Source organism: Megascapheus bottae, chromosome 36 (assembly GCF_031878675.1).
Source record: "Megascapheus bottae isolate mThoBot1 chromosome 36, mThoBot2.hap1, whole genome shotgun sequence".
In the NCBI taxonomy this organism is placed as follows: Eukaryota; Metazoa; Chordata; class Mammalia; order Rodentia; family Geomyidae; genus Megascapheus; species Megascapheus bottae.
In genome coordinates, this window is record NC_143544.1 from 3,956,426 (window position 1) to 3,977,205 (window position 20,780).

The 20,780-nt window shown below is 46.6% G+C and overlaps 1 protein-coding gene across 14 annotated transcripts in view; it reads right to left on the minus strand.

Annotated features, from left to right (window-relative positions):
- The window catches only part of Rbfox1 (RNA binding fox-1 homolog 1), an 825,209-nt gene that overhangs the window by 428,318 nt on the left and 376,111 nt on the right, over positions 1-20,780 (minus strand). For 12 of the 14 annotated variants that reach the window (XM_090324596.1, XM_090324586.1, XM_090324597.1 and 9 more), the window contains exon 3: positions 111-152. The exons of the other annotated variants lie outside the window; for them this stretch is intronic. In XM_090324596.1, the coding sequence (XP_090180722.1) occupies positions 111-137 (27 nt within the window). In that variant the 5' untranslated portion in view covers positions 138-152. The remainder of the gene's footprint in view (positions 1-110; positions 153-20,780) is intronic. 14 annotated transcript variants of the gene reach the window in all.

A 20,780-nucleotide genomic window follows, 5' to 3' on the forward strand; every position in this document is an offset into this window, starting at 1 on the left:
AAGACGAAACCTGTTATCTAGATCCCGTGTCTCCAGAGAGACAAGGAAATTTTTGCTTATCCCACAGAAATGAGACCCAGGGAACATTTGATCAGCAGGTGTGTGCCTACCCTTAGCTGCTCTCTTTCAGAACTCATCTGCTGCCTCGAAACCTACAATAAAAAGAAAAAAAAGGAGAAAGTCAGAAGTCCTTTTTTTTTTCTCTCCCTACCCCCCAAAAGAAAAGCTACTTGGAAGGAAATAGAAACATATCTAATCACAATGCACAAAGACCACCCAGAATTAACTCATTCTGTGATTAACTGTCACCCAGGCCCACACAACTTAAGTCTGATTTGGAGGTTTGGGGGTGGAAGAGAGGGGCAGGGAGGAGAGAATGGGAACAAAAATACAGAGCGAGTGCTTCTTTGTATGAAACTCCGCCTTGTCCACAAGATTCTCTGACTCCTCCCTGCAGTCCTCTTCAGTTGGCTGTGATTAGAAAGTGGAAAGCACACCGATTCTTTGCCAGGGTAACTGGCCAGGAGCCCTGGCCAATGGGACCCATTTCCACAGCTCAGCCCAAACTTCAGGGTATTAATACAACACCACAGGATTCTCAGATCAGTACTCGTATGAAAGAAATAAACCTCCATCCACTTGTGGTACTGTACTGCCCTCTCACCAGAACACAAAGAGCGATTCGCAATGCAGTGCGCCCCTTCAGTATCACCCATGACATGATGGACAGATTTTCAGAATTCTTATAATTTATTGCAAGCAGAAAAATAAAGCAATAATCCCAGGGGACCTAACCGGGAAGGGAAGGCACATAGGAAGGGACACAGGACGCAGAGGAAAACATGACCTGCACAAAATGGTGTGTGGGTAGATGCTATATGGAACAGGAGACTGGCAGACTCAGTATCCTTTATGCAAACAACTGCAAAGATATTCACTCCGCATCCACCATCGCTTGGCATCTTTCTAGTTTTTTTATGTGTGTGTATGTTTTTAAAGGTAAGCATGAAAGTGTCTTGACACTCAACTCCTGACAGTTTACTTCAAGTTTCTGAAACTTTTACTGAAGTACAAGAAAGTTTGGGAATCCAGTTTTGATGTATATTTTATATATCTTTGTATGGAAACTTCCTTTTCACTCTTTCTAAAACAAACAAATATAAAAGAAAATAAGGGTCTTTGCTTTGGACACAGGGGAAAAAACATCTACAAATGAGTGCTTTCCTGTGGCATTTAACATAGAATGATCTGGAACAACAGCTGTAAAGAAAATAGGCAGTGAGGTGCTCATATATCTGTACAGTAATTAACCACATACTATTTATGAAAGAAGGAATAGAACAGGGCAATGCAATGAAGGAAAGTGAAAATAAATCACAGATCATGACAGGCAGCATTTTGAATCCCGGTTTTGAAAAGGAGAAAGGTGTGAGACACACCTGAGAATCTTCATCTTTTAAGAAAGGGGGATGGTGTTACATTTTGCTAAAAATATGGGAAAATTGATCATGAAAGGAAAAAAGAAAAAGAAGGGAGAGAAGTATCCTGAATCATTAATTAGCAAACGGCTATCACTGGATAAAGACACAAAGAAACTCACACTGTGGCATACTTTGGGGGATGGGGTGGGGTGTGTGTAACTTGATATTTTGTCCATGCTAAGTCTATAAACTGGTAAGCTGTGGAAGGGGTTGACCCATAGAGACAGACAAGGGGTGAAGGAATGCAGTGGTGAAGCTATGTAGGTGCTTCATGCAGCAGAGACCGAAGGTTGCAAAGCACCACGACGCCACTAAAATGTCTACGAGAGGGGTTAAATGGGTGCATTTCATTTTATGGTGATGTTAGAACAATACATACAAACAACAAAATGGAGCGAATGGTAGTTAAATAAATAAAAATAAGTAAACTAAGTGAACTATGAAAATAAGTGAATAAGGTGATAAATGAAAGATTAAGGCTGGGCAGGGAAGTATGGCTTTTTTAGGGGGTTTTGAATTGCGATCCCAGGGTCTCTGCATCCTGAGGAGCTCACATTAGAGGCCTGAGCCAGTGGTGCCTGTATGCTGTTGTGTGTATGGTGGTGAGTGCACGTGTGCGTGCTTGTGTGCATGTTCGCAGAATCAGGACATCTTGATTCACCCCTAACGCTTAAAAGATTCCGTAAGATTTGAGACATGAATGAAAAGAACATCCCTGCCTAAATGTTAGAAAGGATATACACAGAGGCCACAGCCAACTGTGCCTGCAGGGGCTCTGCCAGTGGAACACACATTGGAAACAACATCAGCCATGGTGAGGACAGGGGGGAACCCAGTGGGACCCAGCAATGGATACAGTCTAAGAATCCCCAACCTCTACCACTTTTAAATAAGACCCTGTAGCTCCCAATATTCAGGGCACCTAGAAGAAGAGCCAGAATTCCTCAGCACAGGAAGGCATGGAATAGTAAACTCCAGGGAACCATCTGCTGACATCACCACCCAGGTAGCACAGATGTTGGAATGAGCAAATAAAGATGTTGAAGAAGCTTTTCATAAAATAAATAAATAAATAAATTGCTCAGCAAGTAAGATAAAACACTGCAAATAACACACAGAGAGAGAGAGCGAGAGAGAGAGAGAGAGAGAGAGAGAGAGAGAGAGAGAGAGAGAGAGAGAAACACCTGCTGACCAATAACAACAGGTGTGCACATATAGCATTAGAATTTGAAAATGGGTGATCCTGCTCACTGCAGAAATAATGGCCAAAAGAGTCTCCAAATCTGGCAAAAGACAAAGTGAGGAAGATTATTAAGATCCTCAGGCTCCCATCTGATTCTCTAAATTCTTTGGCATGTGAAGTCCTCACTCCATGTTGATCCTTTCCTCACTGGAGCCTGCACATACCACCACCACCACCCTGCTTGAAGAAGGGCACTGCAGGACACATTGAGAATCAAATGAAGGCCACCTACACTCTTCCACGTAATATGGCCAGGATGTCTCCTTGGAGTGACAGGCCCAGGGACCATCCAGCAAGCCAGCTGAATCCTACCTTGGGCCTGCCTCTACACTGTCAACCACCCTCACCAGAAAACGCTCCAACCAGGACGGAACAGTCCTCCTTGCCCAAACCTCGTTGTACAGCCCTTCCAGGCTCTTCAATCACCCCCACCACCCTGAGGAGGAGATGGAAGGCAGGCTTCTGTGACTGATCAAGAGAGATCCCAGTTGTAAAGCCTCTAAAAGACAGCCTTGAAAGCCAAATATCTAACTGCCCACTCTCCTAAATGGCATTTCATTTGGAAACTCACGTGGCTTTCCCCATCTACTTCTCTCATGGCAGTAAGGCACCAAAAAAACCAACAGAGTTTATGGCCTAAGTGAAAAAAAAATGAGAGAGAGAAAGAGACAGAGAGAGACAGAGACAGAGAGAGAGAGAGAGAGAGGGGGGGGGGGAGTGTTGGGCTCTGCTCCTTTAAGACATTTTCAGAATCGAATACCACTGTAGATAGGGCTGCCAAGTAAGCACTTATGAAAGGTTAGAAATGGAAGCAATAAACGTCCACACCAGTCCCTTTGCTCTCCTGGTTGAGCGGGATGTTTAATCACAGGAATTCATCTTCCTCTGGTGTCTGTCTTCATCTGACCAATAGGACTGGAGAGTCTTTCTCAGAGATTCAGCCCTGGATTTTTATCCTTCTCCAGACCTTGACTTTCCTCTCATCTGTTCTTCTTGCCTTTGCCTGACCAGGTCACAGGCTCCTCTTCTTCTCCATACATCAGACAGGCTCTGCAAGGTGGTGGTTGAGCTCGGGTCTCAGGGTGGCATTTCTTCTTTCATGTTCTCAAAGGAACAGACACAGGGCTGACCCCACATGGCCCCCTTCATATCGATGGGAAACTGAGACCAGAGGGGATTCTCCACGGTGTCCAGTGCCCCATCTAGGACATGCAAGAGCTGGACTCAAGCACTCTGATGGCTTATCCTCTGTTTCTATCTGGGGGTTAAAGGGACTTTATGAAAGGACACTGGGAGTCTCAGAGAAATGTAATCTGAGCACAATAACCCCAGTGCACACAACCAAGAAGCCACGTGTAGAAACCCACGCATTTGTGAGCCAGACAGCATAGCTCATGCTGGTTCTGCTGTGCAGAAACACTAGTAAAGCATTGCCTTGTCCAAGAGTAGTGACAGAGAGCCAGGGATGAAGGAGGAAGAAGGACTGGAGGGCTGCAGGCCCTGGGGTGTGAGTGGATCACTGAAGGATGAAGGACGATGCTGAAGTCAGCCTCGGGTCGGCAGCTCCCTGTGTGATACTTCCTATCTTTATACCAGAAAGCATGTTCTCCAACCTAGTCTGCCTCCATTTCTCCACCTGTAAAACAGGGCTAAGGAAACCTCCTGCTTGTCATTTGTGTGTGCTCGCTGGTCTCATCCCCAGCGAGGCGCTTAGAACACTTTGCTTACTTTTTGGCCTGATTGACTTGGAGTGTATTTCAATAACGGGATTCAAATACTTATTTTTGCTCATGCCTGTAATCTTAAAGAGTTGGAAATTATGGCCCAAAGCCAGAGAAGGCAGGAAAGTCCATGAGATTCTTTATCTCCAATTAACTATCTAAAGCCAGAAGTGGTGCTGTGCTTCAAGTGGTAGAGCTCCACCAGCCTTGAGGGAAAAAAAAGTACAGGGACAGTGTCCAGGCACCCAGTTCAAGTCTCAGAACATGCACAGAACAACAAAAAGATCTTTACAAAAAATTATTTCCCTGGGAAGTAGAGTTAAAACGTAGCCAAATACAAGAGCCTTGTAACATTCTTGTGCTTTCTCCCCCTCTCCTCAAATCCAGTGTTCTAGTTCCTCCACTGTCCTTGGGCACTTGTGAAGGAATCTCCCCTTTTCAGGACCTGCTGCTAAACATCTTATGTGGTTGTATACAAATGCCAGTGTTTCGGGGGCAGGAGGGGCAAGAAGAAAGAACTCAGGAAGAGCAACTGCCAAGTAGAAAACAAAAAGTGACACTGGATTAGCAATAGTATGTAAACCTGAACAGAAAAATCCAGATGACAAAAGGTCTCATGGATTTAATGGATCATTCAAAGTACTTGGACTACTTAGCAGAGCCTTTAAAAAAACCTCAAAATATTTAGTTGTTACAGCACATCTGAAGTATCTTGGAGGCAAAATCAACTGGACACGCCTCTGCTCTTCCACTAAGAACCCTAACCACTTGAAGACACTAGGACTTAACATGAAGAGAGCTATGGGTCTGGAGTAAGGTCCTTGGAGAGATTCAAGCAGCGGTCATCTGATTAAAGAGATGGTGTCAATCACAGTGGCCCTAGAACTTGAAGGAGCCTCAAATTATAGGTGCTTGGGGCTGTTTTCTTGGGTGAATGCTTCTTTGTGATGCTGTGCCATGCATTCTATGAGTGCTGTAGCCACGCAGGAATCTGACAGCAGCTACTGCAATATTGCAAAGATCAAGGCATCCCCTGGGATCAAGGATTCCCCATTAGCCACTGTCTGTCCATTTCCTTCAAGGATGCTGGGTCTTGGGGTTTCAAACTCTGGATTGGATGCTGGGAAAGGGTGGCCCCTATTTTGGCTGCGCCTGTACTGAACACCTTCTTAAGCCAGATGACGAAAATGTCTTTACATTCTGACACTTACAAGGTAGGGAGAAGTGCTGCCTGTTATTTATTCTAATGATAAACTGTTACCCCAGGCGCATTTGTATTCTCCAGATTTAATAAGGTATTTGGTGAACCGAGGCCGAGAAGGGTTGGAGAAAAGCATTGTTGTTATTACAAAGATGGTTTCTATTTGTTTGGGTTGCAGAAGCAATCACTATTTTTTCCCCCTTTATAAGCAAGGTTATAATTGCTCCTCAAGCCCCACCCCAGTCCAAGAAAATTCAAACAAGTCTAAGAAGAATGTCCTGAGGAATTAAAAGGGTTTGGCATACTTCTATGAGTCAGTCTTGTGGGCTCAAGTTTACCCCCATGGCCCCTAAATCCTGATTCTGCAGCTTCAATAACTCCAACCAGATCTTTCCTGTGCTTTCCCCAAAGTGCCAGGTGGGTGATTTGCATATCATTTGCATATATCCACTTGGATAAAATACAGGTTCTCAAGACACTTTTTGGAGGTTGCCTGTTTTCTCTGAACTATGTCTCTCTTTCTCATTGGCTATTAGAGTCTAATAATAGATCTGTCAGAAGTTGCTAATTGTATAATCTGTAGCCCAATGTAAAAAGATTCAGCAGAGAACACAGGCCAAGACTTTCCCTGGTTAACCACCTTACACATACTGAGGGTCTCACACAAGAGAAGAATCTTGGTGTACTCTGCTGTCATGCTGCCATTTCAGCCACGCCTCCAGTCCAGATTTGGGGTTTTTGTTTTGTTTTGCTAATTGGAGTTGAAGTCTCTCAGACTTCTCTCCCTGGACTAGCTTTGAGTCTGGATCCTCCAAATCCTGGCTCACTAAGGAGCTCAGGTCTCTGCAGTGAGCCCTCAGGTGCCCAGCCCGGCTCAGGAGAAGCACCTTAGTTGGTGAAGAAGATAAACTCCAAAGCAAGCCTCCTGAGGTTCCTATCTCAGCTCTACTACTTTATCATCCAGGGGGATGGCTTTTTGTGCCTGGGCCCACCTTACACCCCAACAGCAGGCCTGTGGTTGGAGAATGAAAAGAGTTCCTGCTACACCAGATGCTGTGGGTACATACATACACCTACATGCCTTTTTGATACAAGAGTGTCAACTTCATCTCTCCTGCTCATCTTGTAATGATTTGTTCTTTCTCCAAGTTGGCAGTGGACTGGCCCAGCCTTACTCAGACAGTAGACACACAAGACCACAAGAATGGAACCCTAGGGTTTCATAAAGTGCCTTGATGCTTCTGAAAAACTGTAAGTTAGGATGTTAAAGTCCATGTCTGCGGATTGTAACGAGTGTCAACTGAAATAAATCCCACAGCGACTGCTGCACTGTAGTGAAGAAAAAGAATCAAAATGACTCAGGTCCAGGCGGAATTGTTTTCTGGAGAAGGACCTGAGGACACTTATTCCTTTCTAGGCTGAGGCCCCTAGGTGGATGTGCCCAGGCTGGCTCTCCAAGCTACATGGCCTTCTGCATCTGGGCAAGGCTTTACCCAGCTCGAAGAAAGGCCTTTTAAACATCTGATTTCCCAGACTTTACAAAATGTCACCATTTAAGAAACGGAAATGGTTCTAAAGACAGAGATCCTGAAGAGTGTTCATTTTCTAGTTTTCCAGCTGAGCTGTCTGAAAGGGTTTGGCTGTGTGTTGGTAGCGGGTGGCCATTGTGTGTGACTGTGTGCCCATGCCTGTGTGAGTTCACTCTTCTTAGAAGGGAAGCCAGAAGGGAGGGAGGGAGGGAGGGAAGATGGGAGGGAAGATGGGAGGGAGGGATGGGAGGAATTCTTAAAACATCAAGCTTCAAGAGTCTTTACAGAACTTTCAAACAATAGCAGGGTATTGGTGCAATTTGCCAGCAATGTCAAAGGGAAATCTATCTCATTTGGCTGTTTGCTTTGTCCTCATCGGTATCAATTAAACATTGGAAGTAATGATTGAACCCAGAGAGCTCTTCAAATTTAGAATAATAATAATAATGATGATAATAATAATAAAGCAACTTAGCAGAGCTTTACCTTCAAAGATAGAAAAAAAAAAGCACAAGGAGTGTTGCAAAAGGAACAGAGAGGGAAAACCTGGCAATTAAGTTCTCTAAATATGCTTGGAGATAATCTCTGGGGACAGCTTATCTGCACTTAATATTCAAATAAATATTCGTTTTGTGTGCTGTACGTTTTATGTAATTGAAGTGAACCGCACATCAGTATCCTGAGGTGTAATCACAAGACGTGCGAATCCCTTTATCTGGGATGGATGGCCAACTCGAAGCTAGATGGGCCACCAGAGCCAGGAAGGAAGTAGAAACCCATTTCCTCCTGGTTCCCGCAGCCAGGCCCTGAAGGACTGAAATCTTCAGAGCGATGTCACGTTTCCTGGACATCATCACCCCAGCGCAGTCCCAAGAGGAGCAGGGCAGGGGTCCTGTCTCTCTCCCTGACGCCCTTAGACTCCTGCTGGTATGGCTATCCTCAGGGTCAGCCCTCTTTTTCCCAGTACCACCATGGCCTGGCACTGCCCTGGTGCTCTCCAGCTTGGTGTGTTCCGTGGCGTATGCTGAATCTTGCCATCTAGGTAAAGTACTGGCCTAGCACTGATGCTTTAGCGTGCAATGGATAAAGGGGGCCCAGGACCTTGTGGGTGTGAGGCAGCCTCACCCCAGCTCCTCCCCACACCTCAGCTCCTCCCCACACCCCAGCTCCTCCCCATACCCCCCTGCATCCCAGTTCTGTAACTCTCCTCTGTTCTCACTAACTGGTCTTATTCCATCTCCAACCTGATGAGAGGAAACCCAACAAATAGAAAAGACGATGGGCCTTTTTTTCTCTGTTGGATTTTCAGTCATGAGGCTTTGGAAGAAGAGTCTCGCTCCCGACAGGACAGGAACTGGCCACCTTAAGCCATGTCCCAGGCCTTTTGATTGGATGAGGCTGGCAGGGGCCTGGCAGTCAGAGGAATTGCTGGCATTGCTGCTGGGTGCTTGCACTGTGGCTCTCTCACAAGGGACTACTCTTCTTTTGCACTACTGAGGTTTGAACTCAGGACCCTGCCTTTTTCCAGGCTATACTTAAGCCATGCCCCCAGCTCTTTTTTTTTTTAATGCTTTCATTATTTTTCCAAATTAGTATCCAATCTCTGCCCTGGGCAGCTTGGATGAGGATCCTCTTATTTACACTTCCCATGCAGCAGAAGTAAGAGAAAGGGCACACGTCCCAGCACCCTGCTCTTCATTGGTTTAAGAGATATCTTTTGTCTGGGCTGGCCTTGAACTACCATCCTGTTGATCTCAGTTTCCAGATAGCATGTGAATTATCTTTTCTATTTTTGGTTTTGTTTTTTCTCTGTGCCAGTCTTCCTCTGGCTGTTCTTGTTTAGCGTGTGCTTCGAGATTGCTCTCCTTCACCTTGGCGTTACTAGTAACCTTTAGGAACACTCCTTGGAAACCGCCCGTGTATAGTCTAGAGGGAAACGTGGACTTGATTGTTCCCACCGGGGTCAGTGGCAGGGTTGGCTCCATCCAGTGCTTCTCTCAGGAGCTTGCTGGAGGTGGTTCTGAGCTCCATATTCCTTCTGCACTTTCTAACTAGAAAATCACAATGTCCCTCTCCCGCCTCACAAAAAAGAAGGAAACAAACAAAAAACTTTGGGAAGATTTCCTCAATAGATGTTTCAGAGATGTTGGGGATGGAATTTTAAAAAGCAAACATTTCTCCTTGAGATTAAACCAAGAATGTATGGTGATCAATTATCAGCCAGAACAACAACAACAACAACACAATAACAACAACAACAAATCCATCCCCCACCAGCCCTTCTCGGAGGCACAGCAATTTCATAGAAGCCTATTTGTCCAGAGTCAGAGCATGGACTGTGTGCCAACTTGATTAGAAAATGGTTTACAGGGAGAGCAAGCCCTTCTATTACAGGAAAGCTGCACTAATGAATCTTGGAAATGGGGGTGCCTAGCGATCCTTCTTCAGATCTGTAAGCCAATTATTATATTGGATCCTGACTTCCAATATTTCTGCAGCTTCGAGGCAGTGAAACAGTGCCAAGCAACAGGCAGGGGTGAGAAGGTGGTTTCTATACCAGTAATTAAGGCAGTCTCCCTTCCTTCCTCCCTTCTTCCCTTCCTCTCTTCCTCCCCTCCTTCCTTCTTTGCCCTTGCAGCCACCCCATCTTGCCCTTTCACTGCCACACAAGTCGCCAAGTGCTCTGTCTATATGAATACCTCCTTTGCAGCTAGGAGACAGAGCAGCAGATAGATTCTAATGTCTAAATCAGCAGGTGCCAACTGCCAGCTCTTTCAATCTGATGCACAGGTAGCAGACAGATTGCCCTCTGGCAGTGGGAAGGTGCAGCAGGGTATGGGTGATGATGGCTGGGAAGCAGAAGGAGAGAATTTCGGCTTGTTGGGCCAGCCTAGCCCTGCCCAGCGGACCCTAGCTTTATCTCTCCACACACATCTCTGCACAGAAAGGCCAAAGCTGCTGAGAGAGAGAGAGAGAGAGAAAGAGAGACAGAGAGAGAGACAGAGAGACAGAAACAGAGAGAGACAGAGAGAGAGAGACAGAGACACAGAGAGAGAGAGAGACAGAGACAGAGAGACACAGAGACAGAGAGAGAGACAGAGACAGAGAGAGAGACAGAGACAGAGACACAGAGAGAGACAGAGAGAGACAGAGAGACAGAGAGAGACAGAGATAGGGACACAGAGAGAGACAGAGACACAGAGAGAGACAGAGACAGAGACACAGAGAGAGACAGACAGAGACACAGAGAGAGACAGACAGAGACAGAGAGACAGAGAGACAGAGAGACAGAGACAGACAGAGACTCTGACCTAGGAAGGAGTGGAAGGGGAAAGGAAAGGACATGTTGGAGATAGGAGGAAGATAAAGAAGAGGAGGGAGTCTAAATATTCAGAAACAGCCATGTTACCCCAGACTGTCATTTACCCATTAAACTCTGCAACTCTGAAATGTAAAACCCAAACTCCCCTTTGCTCAGGGGCACCCACGTAAACTTCATGGGAATGTGTTCAGCGTAATGGGGCAGGAATCCCTGAGGTGGGAGCTGTGCTGGGAAGGGAGGGCCTCTTGTCTGCCTGGGTTGGTCAATCCCCTGCCATGTGGCCATGCCAGTTTGAATCCCTGCAGTGCCATCTGCTGGCCTGCGCCAGCCCTGCTGGGATGTCCCTGGACGTGGTGAGACCAGGCTATCCTCAGGAGGCCTGCAGGTAGTGTTTGCCACCAACTTCCTGAAGAATGCTGCCTCTATGTGCCAGTCTAGCAAGCATGCAAAGGCCCATCTGGTGGTACCTTGGGATCTGCCTTATTTTATCGGTGTCTCCTTCACTGTAAGGTCCCCAAATATTCCCCTTTCCCTGGAGACCTCAGCTCTCTTAGTTTGAAAGGAAGAAAGGAAAACAGGGTGTGGGCTACGAGCACATTCCAGTCTGAGCTTTCTATAAGTTACATAATTCTGCAGCCTTGTGGAAACCATCGTGGATAAAGACCAGCAAGAGAGAGTCCCTCAGGGTGTTGTGGAGTTTGTACTCCGGCCACCTCCACACATAGCTATGGGCCAGGGAGAAGGAGGCAGATGGACCCCCTCTCAACAACAAACAGATACAAAGGCAGCCAGGCCCTACCCACCTCCTGTCTGTCTGGTTAAGGGCATCAGGAAACATCTCTCAACATCTGCAGGAATATCTGCAACAGGGCCCGTCATTATCACCTATTATTTAAAAACTGCATCAGATGGATAGAAGCTATGGATTATAAATTCATGGTAGATTATGCTTTAATGTTCCCTAAACTGAATCATAATTTGCTAAAACTGCTTTGGGTATCAAGCTTCATTGCACTGCACTGTACTCCAAGAATTAATATTAAAAAAAAATAGAACACAACAGCAAACCACTTAGGGTTGGAGGGTGTCATGACATCACAGAACCAGACTGTATCTGACCATCCCACGTCCCTCGGCACTCGTGTTCAGGACAAGGCATACGTGCCACGGATGTCAATTAAGGTGCAATTTGTAAATGCTTCATTACTATTTATTAAATGATTATTAGATGCTCTCACGATCTTGAATAAGGTATTATAAAGCTTGTCGTTAGAATGCAGTAGGAGAGCAATCTTAGCAAGCCCTGACCTCGACTCCTGTTACGACGTGCTCCGCTGTGTGATCTTCCTGTGAAATCCCTCTCCAGGACAGGATCAGGGAGATGGTGGGGAACCGGAAGCGGCCACTGGAGCTGCACATCCCCGGGAGGACAGCGCTGGGGGGTGCGCATGGGCGGGGAAGCCGCAGGTCCTACGTGGTGTGAACGGGAAATCTGCTACCTTGTGTTGCAAAGGCTTCAGGAGCCTGGTGTGAGCTAAGTGGAGACAACCAAAACAAGCCAAAATCATAGCAGCTGATAAGTGAATCGCTGGAGAGCTCATGGCTACAACAGAGAGGGCAGGCCCTGCTCTGACCCAGGAGGAAAAGGAGGCAGCTGGTGAGAGGGCCCCCCGCCCCCATCGAGGCAATCATCTTCTGTACTGAGCACTCTGCACAGGATCCACACCCTCTGATTCCCCTCCAGCCACTGCCAGCCCTCTCCTGGCAATGAATGAGCCTGGAATCACTGCCCTGGTCATGACAGTCCAATGATAGATAAATCAAGCAACTGTCTGTACCACAGGCCAGGGGGATGAGAGGGCTGCCAGCTCAGGGGCATTGCAAGGGGTTCTACTGGGAATCCCACAAAAGCCATAGCACCACCTAGAAGAAGGGGTATAATGGCAGGAGCCACTCCCTCCATGCCTGTCTCTGTCTCCTTCTGTCTCTTCTGTCTGTCTCTATCTTCTTCTACTTCTGTCTGTCTGTCTGTCTGTCTGTCTCTGTCTCTCTCTCTCTCTCTCTCTCTCTCTCTCTCTCTCTCTCTCTCTTTCACACACACACACACACACACACACACACACACACACACACTTCCACAAAGGCCATGGAACTTAGTTATTAGGCCCTACAAGAAATAATTTTGGAGGAAAACTTGGAATCTTGTTCATTTTATGCATCAAAACTTTCAGAACATACCTACTTGTGTTTCTCCTCAAGCAACAATGTAACAGAACCCAAATGAGAGGTAAAATGCCCCACATTACATTATTATGTAGCATTCTTCAGTCTAGGAAAAGGAAAGAGAGAGTGGGGAGACTAACAAAAGTTACAAAACAACTTCACATCAACTACAAAATTAATCCATACCAAAAGAAAGAGTGTTCTTTCCAACTCAAGGATCATGATACGCTCTTTGTTTCTCCCTCTCTCATATTCTATCTCTGTTGTTTATAAAATCCTAGGGAAACAGCAGTGTCTTCCCATTTCTGAGTCACAGTGGTTTTTCTTTTTTTATTTACAAACAACATCTATACCTCAACACATACACCTACACACACCCACACACACACACACACACACACACACACACACACACACACACACACGCACCATGACTCAGTCCTTCTTCTTGAAAAATGATGCTAAAATAAAAACATTGCCTGAAATGTTGATAGGGAGAAGCAAGTGGAAAGATCTAGAATGCAACTTTTTTAGATGGGTAAATGCAGAGGTCCATGCTTGTCATCCTAGCTACTCTGGAGGCAGAGATTGGAGGATCACGGCTTGAGGATGAAATTTGGATGGATTTGGGGAGATTGTACCTGAAAAACAACTAAAGCAAAAAGGGATGATAAAAGAAATAAACCTTGCCTAGCATGAACAAAGGCCCTGAGTTAAAATCCCAGTATCATGAAGGAGGAGGAAGAGGAGGAGAAAGAAGTGATGATGGTGGTGTGTTTTTGTTAGAAAGGGCTTCCCTCTTGAAGTGCTTTGCTGAGGTGAAAGTATCCATCAACACACACCTTATAGAAATTCAGTAATGGGATGGGACCCATTTCCAAATCATGCTGGAGGCTGCCAGGAAGGAGGGCAGTGGCTGGAGGAGCCCACAGGGCCTATGAGCTGATGAGCCACACAAAGATAATGTTTGCAAATCCCTGTCCTTTGCATGTCAAGTGTGCCGGAATAGAAGAAGCAACACAAACCTCATTTAAACATCCTGGGCAGTTGACAAAGATTTGCATTTTGTTGAATCTACTTCATGTCCCGTTCTCTTCTAGCCCTGAAGAGGTCCACTTCTAAATAAATAAATAAGCAGGCAAGAGAAGAAAACCCGTAAGGAAGAAACTGCTTTCCTTTCTCAGAGGATTATCATTCATTAGTATTTGTTTGGAAGTCAGCCTGTTGCAAGGCCAGGAAGAGGTGAAGAGAAAAGCTACTGAGCATCCAGAAAAGAAAAAGCCCGCCCCCCCAATCTCCCCCATCAAGATCAAATATATATCAGCCATAAAACAAAGCAACACTCATTTCAACCTGAGGGCCACAGTGTACCTTGACCACCCCCACCCCCAATCTCATGAAAAGAATGAGTCGAAGCCATCTATAAAGCATTTCCTTTGCTCACTCTGTTCCATTGGCTTTTTCTCAATGCATACTCCCAATGGAGTCTCTGACTCCATCTTTACAGGCACGTGTGTGCATGTGTGTACCCACGTGTGTGTGTGTGTGTGTGTGTGTGTGTGTGTGTGTGTGTGTTGCATTCTCAGGGTGCTATGTTAAGACTGATCACCCTCTGTGATGGCATTTTATTGTGATGAGGAAACACTGGATTTAAATATGCACCTGCTGGGGTGGAAAGGTGCTGGATCTCTGGGATGCAATAAATTCCCATTTCTTCCCATCCTGCCCCACACAGGCTCAGCAGACCCCAGCCTACCCTGCAAATCTCCTTTCCATGGTTGCTCTTCTTCCCTAAAGGGAGACTTCACCAGCGCCGGAAGCAGAAGAGATCGGCTGGCCGCCACTCTTGTTTGCACCTGAGCAGCTGTTTTGATTTTTTATTTAGAGGGAACAGGGCTGCCACCATCTGTCTTTTGAAAAATGAGTGCTGCTTGCAGCAATATGGAAGCAGGGATAAAAAAAAGTAAAATGAATAAAAGACAAGAGAAGAAAAAGGGGAAATGGAGGATCTGAGAGATGAAGCTAAATGCTATAATAAACAGAGGGCCAGGTCTACTAGGAGAGAGGAAGGGAAAATAAATAACGGTGCTGCCTTGTTCACTATTTGGGGTGAGGTTGGGGGGAAGAAAGCTGGGGATTTCAAAGCTGGTAAATGGGACTCGAGTGACAGGCTGAGAAAGGAAATTCTCTTCAGGGCTCTGAAGCAGGCGCCAGGGCAAGCCAGATCACAAACAACCTTCTGATGAGGTGTTAAAGGCCTCTGTTCCCTAAAGCTACTTGGGTAAGGTAGACATTTCCAGCAGCTACCCTTCAGACATGAGCAAAGATACACGGGCCAGTCAGCCATGGCTCAAGCCCAGTGTTTCCACATCCTGTGGACAACTCTCCACTGTGCCCATCCCTCCACTGTGCCCGTCTCTGTGCCTGGGAAGCACAGGACGCCTACCCACATGGAGGGGTAGCTGGAGTGACTGATAGAGAGGACTCGGGAGCACTGTGTGCAGGGATCTTCCCCGAGAGGGGCGGAATGAACACTAATGACATGTTTGCTCACAGGAGTCAGGTGACTGCGGTTAGGCCCCAGAGCTGGCATGAACCATGAAACCAGACTTGCACGCAGAAACCAAGGCCTGTGTGGGCTTCGGTGATCTCTCATTCTCCAAAATAACCTCAATGCTTTTGTTTGCGTTTAGGCCGTGTCCCTCCACCCCAGTTCTCAATGGCTTAAAAAAGTCCTAACTATGACACGTGTGTTCAAGACAGGCCCAGTGGGCAGGAAGGTAAGGCAGCCCCTGCCCCGCAGGGCCCTCAGGAACCCAGCAGTATCTCAACAGAGGAATCCAAGCATGCGCGCGCGCGCACACACACACACACACACACACACACACACACACACACACGCATGCGTGCGCACACCTCACCTCTTCCCTCCCTCTCTCCTCCACCCTCTCTGTCTCCTTCCCTCCCTCTCTCCTTCCCTCTTTCTCTCCTTCCCTCCTTCCCCCCTTTTTTCTCTGGCACTCACATACACAAGGATAGTAGAGCCCGAGTCCTACCCCTGGCCCTCGGCGGTTTGTTCAGAAGTGACTCAGGTTCTCGCCTAACAACAGGACAGAGGGAAGCATGGTCCTTCCCTGTAGGACAGTAACTCTGTGACCATGCGGGACAAGCCCTGCCTGCCTGTCACACCTGCTCCAGGCACCATGCATCATTCATTGACTTTCCCACAGAGACTTCAGGCCTCTCAGAAACATGGTGTCTTCTTCTGCAGACACAAAGGCAAGGAAAATATAGGCTCTTCCCTGACTATGCTCCATAATTCCTCACTATGGAACAATGACTCTGTCTCTGTCCTGAAACCAGAATAAAAACATTACACTGGTCGTAGGAAATGGGGTGGCCTGGAATAGAAGAGAAATGGAATCATTGGATTGCTAGTCATCAGAGAACACTTCAAATACCATCAGACCCCCTTACTGGCCAAGGAAAGTGCTTCTCACACAAGGAGACAATCCGCAAATAGGAAACCTGGAGGCTCTTCAGTCAAGACAAGTTCAGTCAAGGAAGTTCAGAATGAGGTCCTGAAAACCAAGCTGATATTGGATGGGAGGAAAGGTTGTGTGCCTAAGAAGTGCTCACACAGAGGTGTCACACAATGTGTCCAGTCATGCCATGCCCCACACCATGCCCTACGCAGCAGGAGATCCGGCCTTTCTTGAAGAGCTCAGTTCTCTGTGTTTCTGCCGCTTTGTGAGGTGATCCTGAAGCTGGGAAGCCAGGCCGGGCTCCACTGCACGGTGGTGTGAGGAGAGCAACCTCAGCAATGTGCAAACACCTCACTTCCCAGCCACCCTGGCTGCTCCTGCCCACCCCCCACCGTGTCCTCTACCTCCATACAGATGTCCTCACCACATGTTCTGATCGGGCAGACTCCACTCCAATGCCCAGTCCTGTGTTGGTCAGCGAGCACACACAATCACTGAGCTCATGACCACACTCTGCCTCACTTCACCTAAAATCCTCACCAGAATGTGTGCCCTCAGTCTTTGGTGATGATGATGATGATGATGATGATGATGATGATGATGATGATGATGATTATGCTTTCATGGTGATGAGGAAGATGTTGCTGGGGTTCTGCTGGTCTGGAGCGGCAGCTGTACTGTGTTTGGGCAGAGCCCTGCTGGCCACGAGGAAGGAAGACTGGGGAATGGAGTCCCAAAGTCTACGGCTGGTCAGAGTCTCGAGGTGTTTTACACCAGCTCCTTGACAGATCTAGAACCCACTGCCTCCTCCCTATCCCACACAGAGGTCTGCAGGATTGGTCGGTCTGACCTAGAACATCTGATTCAAGCCACACAGAACATCCGATTCCCTCTAGCGAGCAGACACAGATCGAGGGTGCAGGAGTGGTACATTCAGGAATGAGACGGGTACAGAGATGGGGTGAGGGGGCATGCAGAGCCATTTGTGGTAACTCCATCTTGTGGCCTGCCCGATCCTCCTGGTTCCCAGTAACAGGTCCCTATGTCCGAGGCGTGGCCTGTGAAGGACCAGGCCACTCCTGTAGCACAGAGCTGAAAAGACCTCCCCGCCCAGGGCCAGGCTCCATCCACCACTCATGAGCCACAAGGCTTCAGCAAATTGCTGGCAGTCTCTGGGCTTCCACTCTCCCCTCTGCCGGAGGGGGGAGTGGGACATCCCTATCACTCAGGCTCGTGGCATCTGCAGAAGAAATCACCCTGTGCTCACTGTGTAAATGCTCTTGGAGCCTGGCCTAGTCCCGAGTGAGCTGCACGAGTGACCATCATCAAACAAACCCCAATTGTTCTGTAGCTTTTCAGTAAAAAAAAAAAAAAAAAAAAAAATTTAATTACCGGCATAGAATCTCAATGTCTCCTTTTCTACCCAGAAACAATGAACTTGCTTCCAGTAAAAAGCTAAGGTGAACATTGGCTTAAGATTTAAAAACAATAAATATGATACTAGAATAGAAAATGGAATGGAAAAAGAGTGTAGAGAATAAAACAGAATGGAATGGAATGGAACCGAACAGGACACCAGAAGGAAGCCGCTATCTCCCCAGTGCCCTGCTTGCAGTTATGCTGGAGGACAAAGCTGTCAGCACACGGTCTTCCACCCAAGTGAGGAGATCTGGAGGTTGTGGTCGTCCACAGACCAGGTCCTGCCCCTGCCTCCTTACCTCCATCTCCTGACTGGTCACCAAGCTTCCAGCCCCCAGGCTGGGATAATGAATGGCCCATTCTGAGGGTTCCTACTGAACAAAATGTCCCACCAGTCCCCACATTTCAGCAGCATTTGTAAGCATTTCTCTGATGTATCACCAGTCCTAAAGCTCATAGTGCAAGCTCTCTCTTTCCTGGTCACCGAAGGTGTCCTGTTTTTTCCCAGTCCAGGAGAAAGTCCCATGTTGTTCTAAGTCATCAGAGGGGCTTGCACTGGATTTGGTCGTGGCATGGGTCCACACGGACTAGGTGCAGGATTCTCAGCTTCTGAAGCCCCCTCCACCCCTCCACCCCTCTCTCTTAGAATGGCCATGTGTTTTAGCACAAAGAATAGAGCTAATAGCCTTGGGCAACCCATAATCGAACTTCACTAAATTTGAATTCTTCCTGGGCCTCTTGAGTAGGTTCTATTCTTAATGTCCCTACCCTTTCTTTTCCTTGAGAGTTCTCTGAGCTTGTATTCAGTATAACTGATTTTTAAGCACAGAGCCCTTCTCCCCCCTGCATAAGCCATGTTCATAGCTAAGCAACACCACACTAGCTCCAGAATAGCTTAATATGTATAGTTTTGCTCTGGTTAAAATACAAACGTTGCTGATTATCAATATCTTGGCAGGGAGTGGGGGGCAGGGAAAATGTACCAGGTTGCAGAGCCAAGTCCCAGTTAATTTTGTGTTTAATCAAGGAAACTACTAGGGTGCTGGACTGATGATGTTAAGCACAACTGATCTTCTGCTCCATTTTCCCCTGATAACTGTGGGATATTCTTTATGGTGACAAGTGTCTCCATGTGGTGGAATTCCAACACCCGATCCCTCAGCCTCCACGTGAAGAGGGCGAATGGGTGGCGGCGAGGCTTTCCTTCCCGCCGTCAGTTGCATCACCCCTTCCACTCCACAATTAATGCGGGCCTCCCAGAATGCTCACACTTCCTTACAGCCCGGGCACAGTCAGTACATTCCTACGGCAGTGGGCAGGGGGGCGGTGGGCTTTCTCACTGGGACTGTGGATTTGTCACTTTGGCAAGAGATTTTTCTCATTTTCAGATCGCATCAGGAGGGGAGGAAATGGGGAAGAATGCTGGAAGGGGTCACACTGGCCAGGAAACACCGGACGCATACCCCGACTTAGGGAATTGGAACTCCTTCACACAAGTGCATAAAAATAATAATAACAATAACAATAATAGTGCTAGGCATTATAGGAGGAAAACAATTGCATCAGGCCCCCAATGCATGCAGCATCTTTAAATAATGCATGCATTGGTATTTTTTTTTAATGAAGGAAAGAGTTACATCCCACAGGCACAGCTGGTCTCTGTCCCAGTGACTACTGTTAGCTGAATTGTAGTCTGGGAAACCTGATGCTGCTGTCCATGCAAGACCTACCAAAGCCAACTCAGTAAAACTAAACAAATAAATAAAAAGTAAAATGGCATCCTCAGGGCAAAGAAGATGAAGGCAGACTTAGCAAACGTGTTTTCTCTGGTATCTACTCTAGCCAGCAGGCTTGCAGTTTTTTCCCAGTAGCAACCTGCCCGTGTCAGGAGAACACAGAGAGCGGCTGTGTGGCTGAAAACCAGAGGATGATCGTGAGCTGACCTGAGGCCTGAGCTTATGTTGGGTCCCTCTGTTTCATGGGCTGCCCAGGGAACAATTGCTCTGAGGAATCTCTGGCCAGAAAACTGAGGAAGATGGCAGGGAGGAAGGCGTCCCTGCTGAACACTACCCCCTGGATGGAGGGAGATCCCCCCACTTCTCCTTCTCATCTTCCTCTCTCCAAAACCTTCTCTGGGTTCCATGATGCACTACTAGTATTTTGAGGATGAGCGGCCTGGGGGAGATCCAGTCTACCTAGTAAATGAGAAGGGGGATCCTGACGGCCACTGGCACTGGCACTAACAATTCCTCCAGAAGACACAGACAACCACAGTACATCTCCTGATGGGACACTGAAAAAAATATTTGGGATATACTTTTTCTAAATACATCTTTGAAAGACTTTCCAAAGCTTTCTGCATCTACCACTAAACACACAAAACAGGGTAGAAAATGTAATTATCAAGATGAGACAACGGGAAGTAAAAATCATCTAGTAAGCTCAGCAAATACCATAAAGAAAAGAGGCTCAGTAGGTAAGAGGAGGAAAAAAGCCAATGGAAAGAGATTTCAGAAATGCTTCAAGGGGTTTTAATGGATGTATCAAGTTTGGTGTTAATTTGCGGCCACTATACAAACATCAAAGATGTTATAAGATAATCAGATAAGCTTTAGCATTGATTATTCTAAGGAATCAGTATTAATTTCCAGTCACAATAACATTAGTGATAATTTTTCCCCTACAAAGTGCTCATCTTCTGATTATACGTACCAAAAATATTTAAAATACAGTGGTTGAGCCCTTGATTATATTAAAGAATTATTGCTAATTTTAGAGCATAATCACATTAATGACAATGTGATTCTTTTTTTTCCCAGAGAGCACTCATCTTCAGAATATGCACATGGATACACTGATATATTTAATAATATGTCATTTGGAATTTGCCAGCAGATATTCATGAGGAAGAAAGATGAGGATTAGAGTATAAAAGAAAGGAGAGCTTGACTGTGCTGGCAGTGGGGACAGGACAGGATTACAAAATGATTTTCTGTTTTCTTTTGTGTTGGCAATGTTTCATGATTTAAAAATTTTAACCACCATTTATAAAACAAAAGCAAACACACAGCGTCTAGGAATCATCAAGCCAGTGAAGTTCACTGAAGCATCAGTGACTGTGGGCAGGTTTGTAAAGCTAGCTCAGAAACGGTCCCC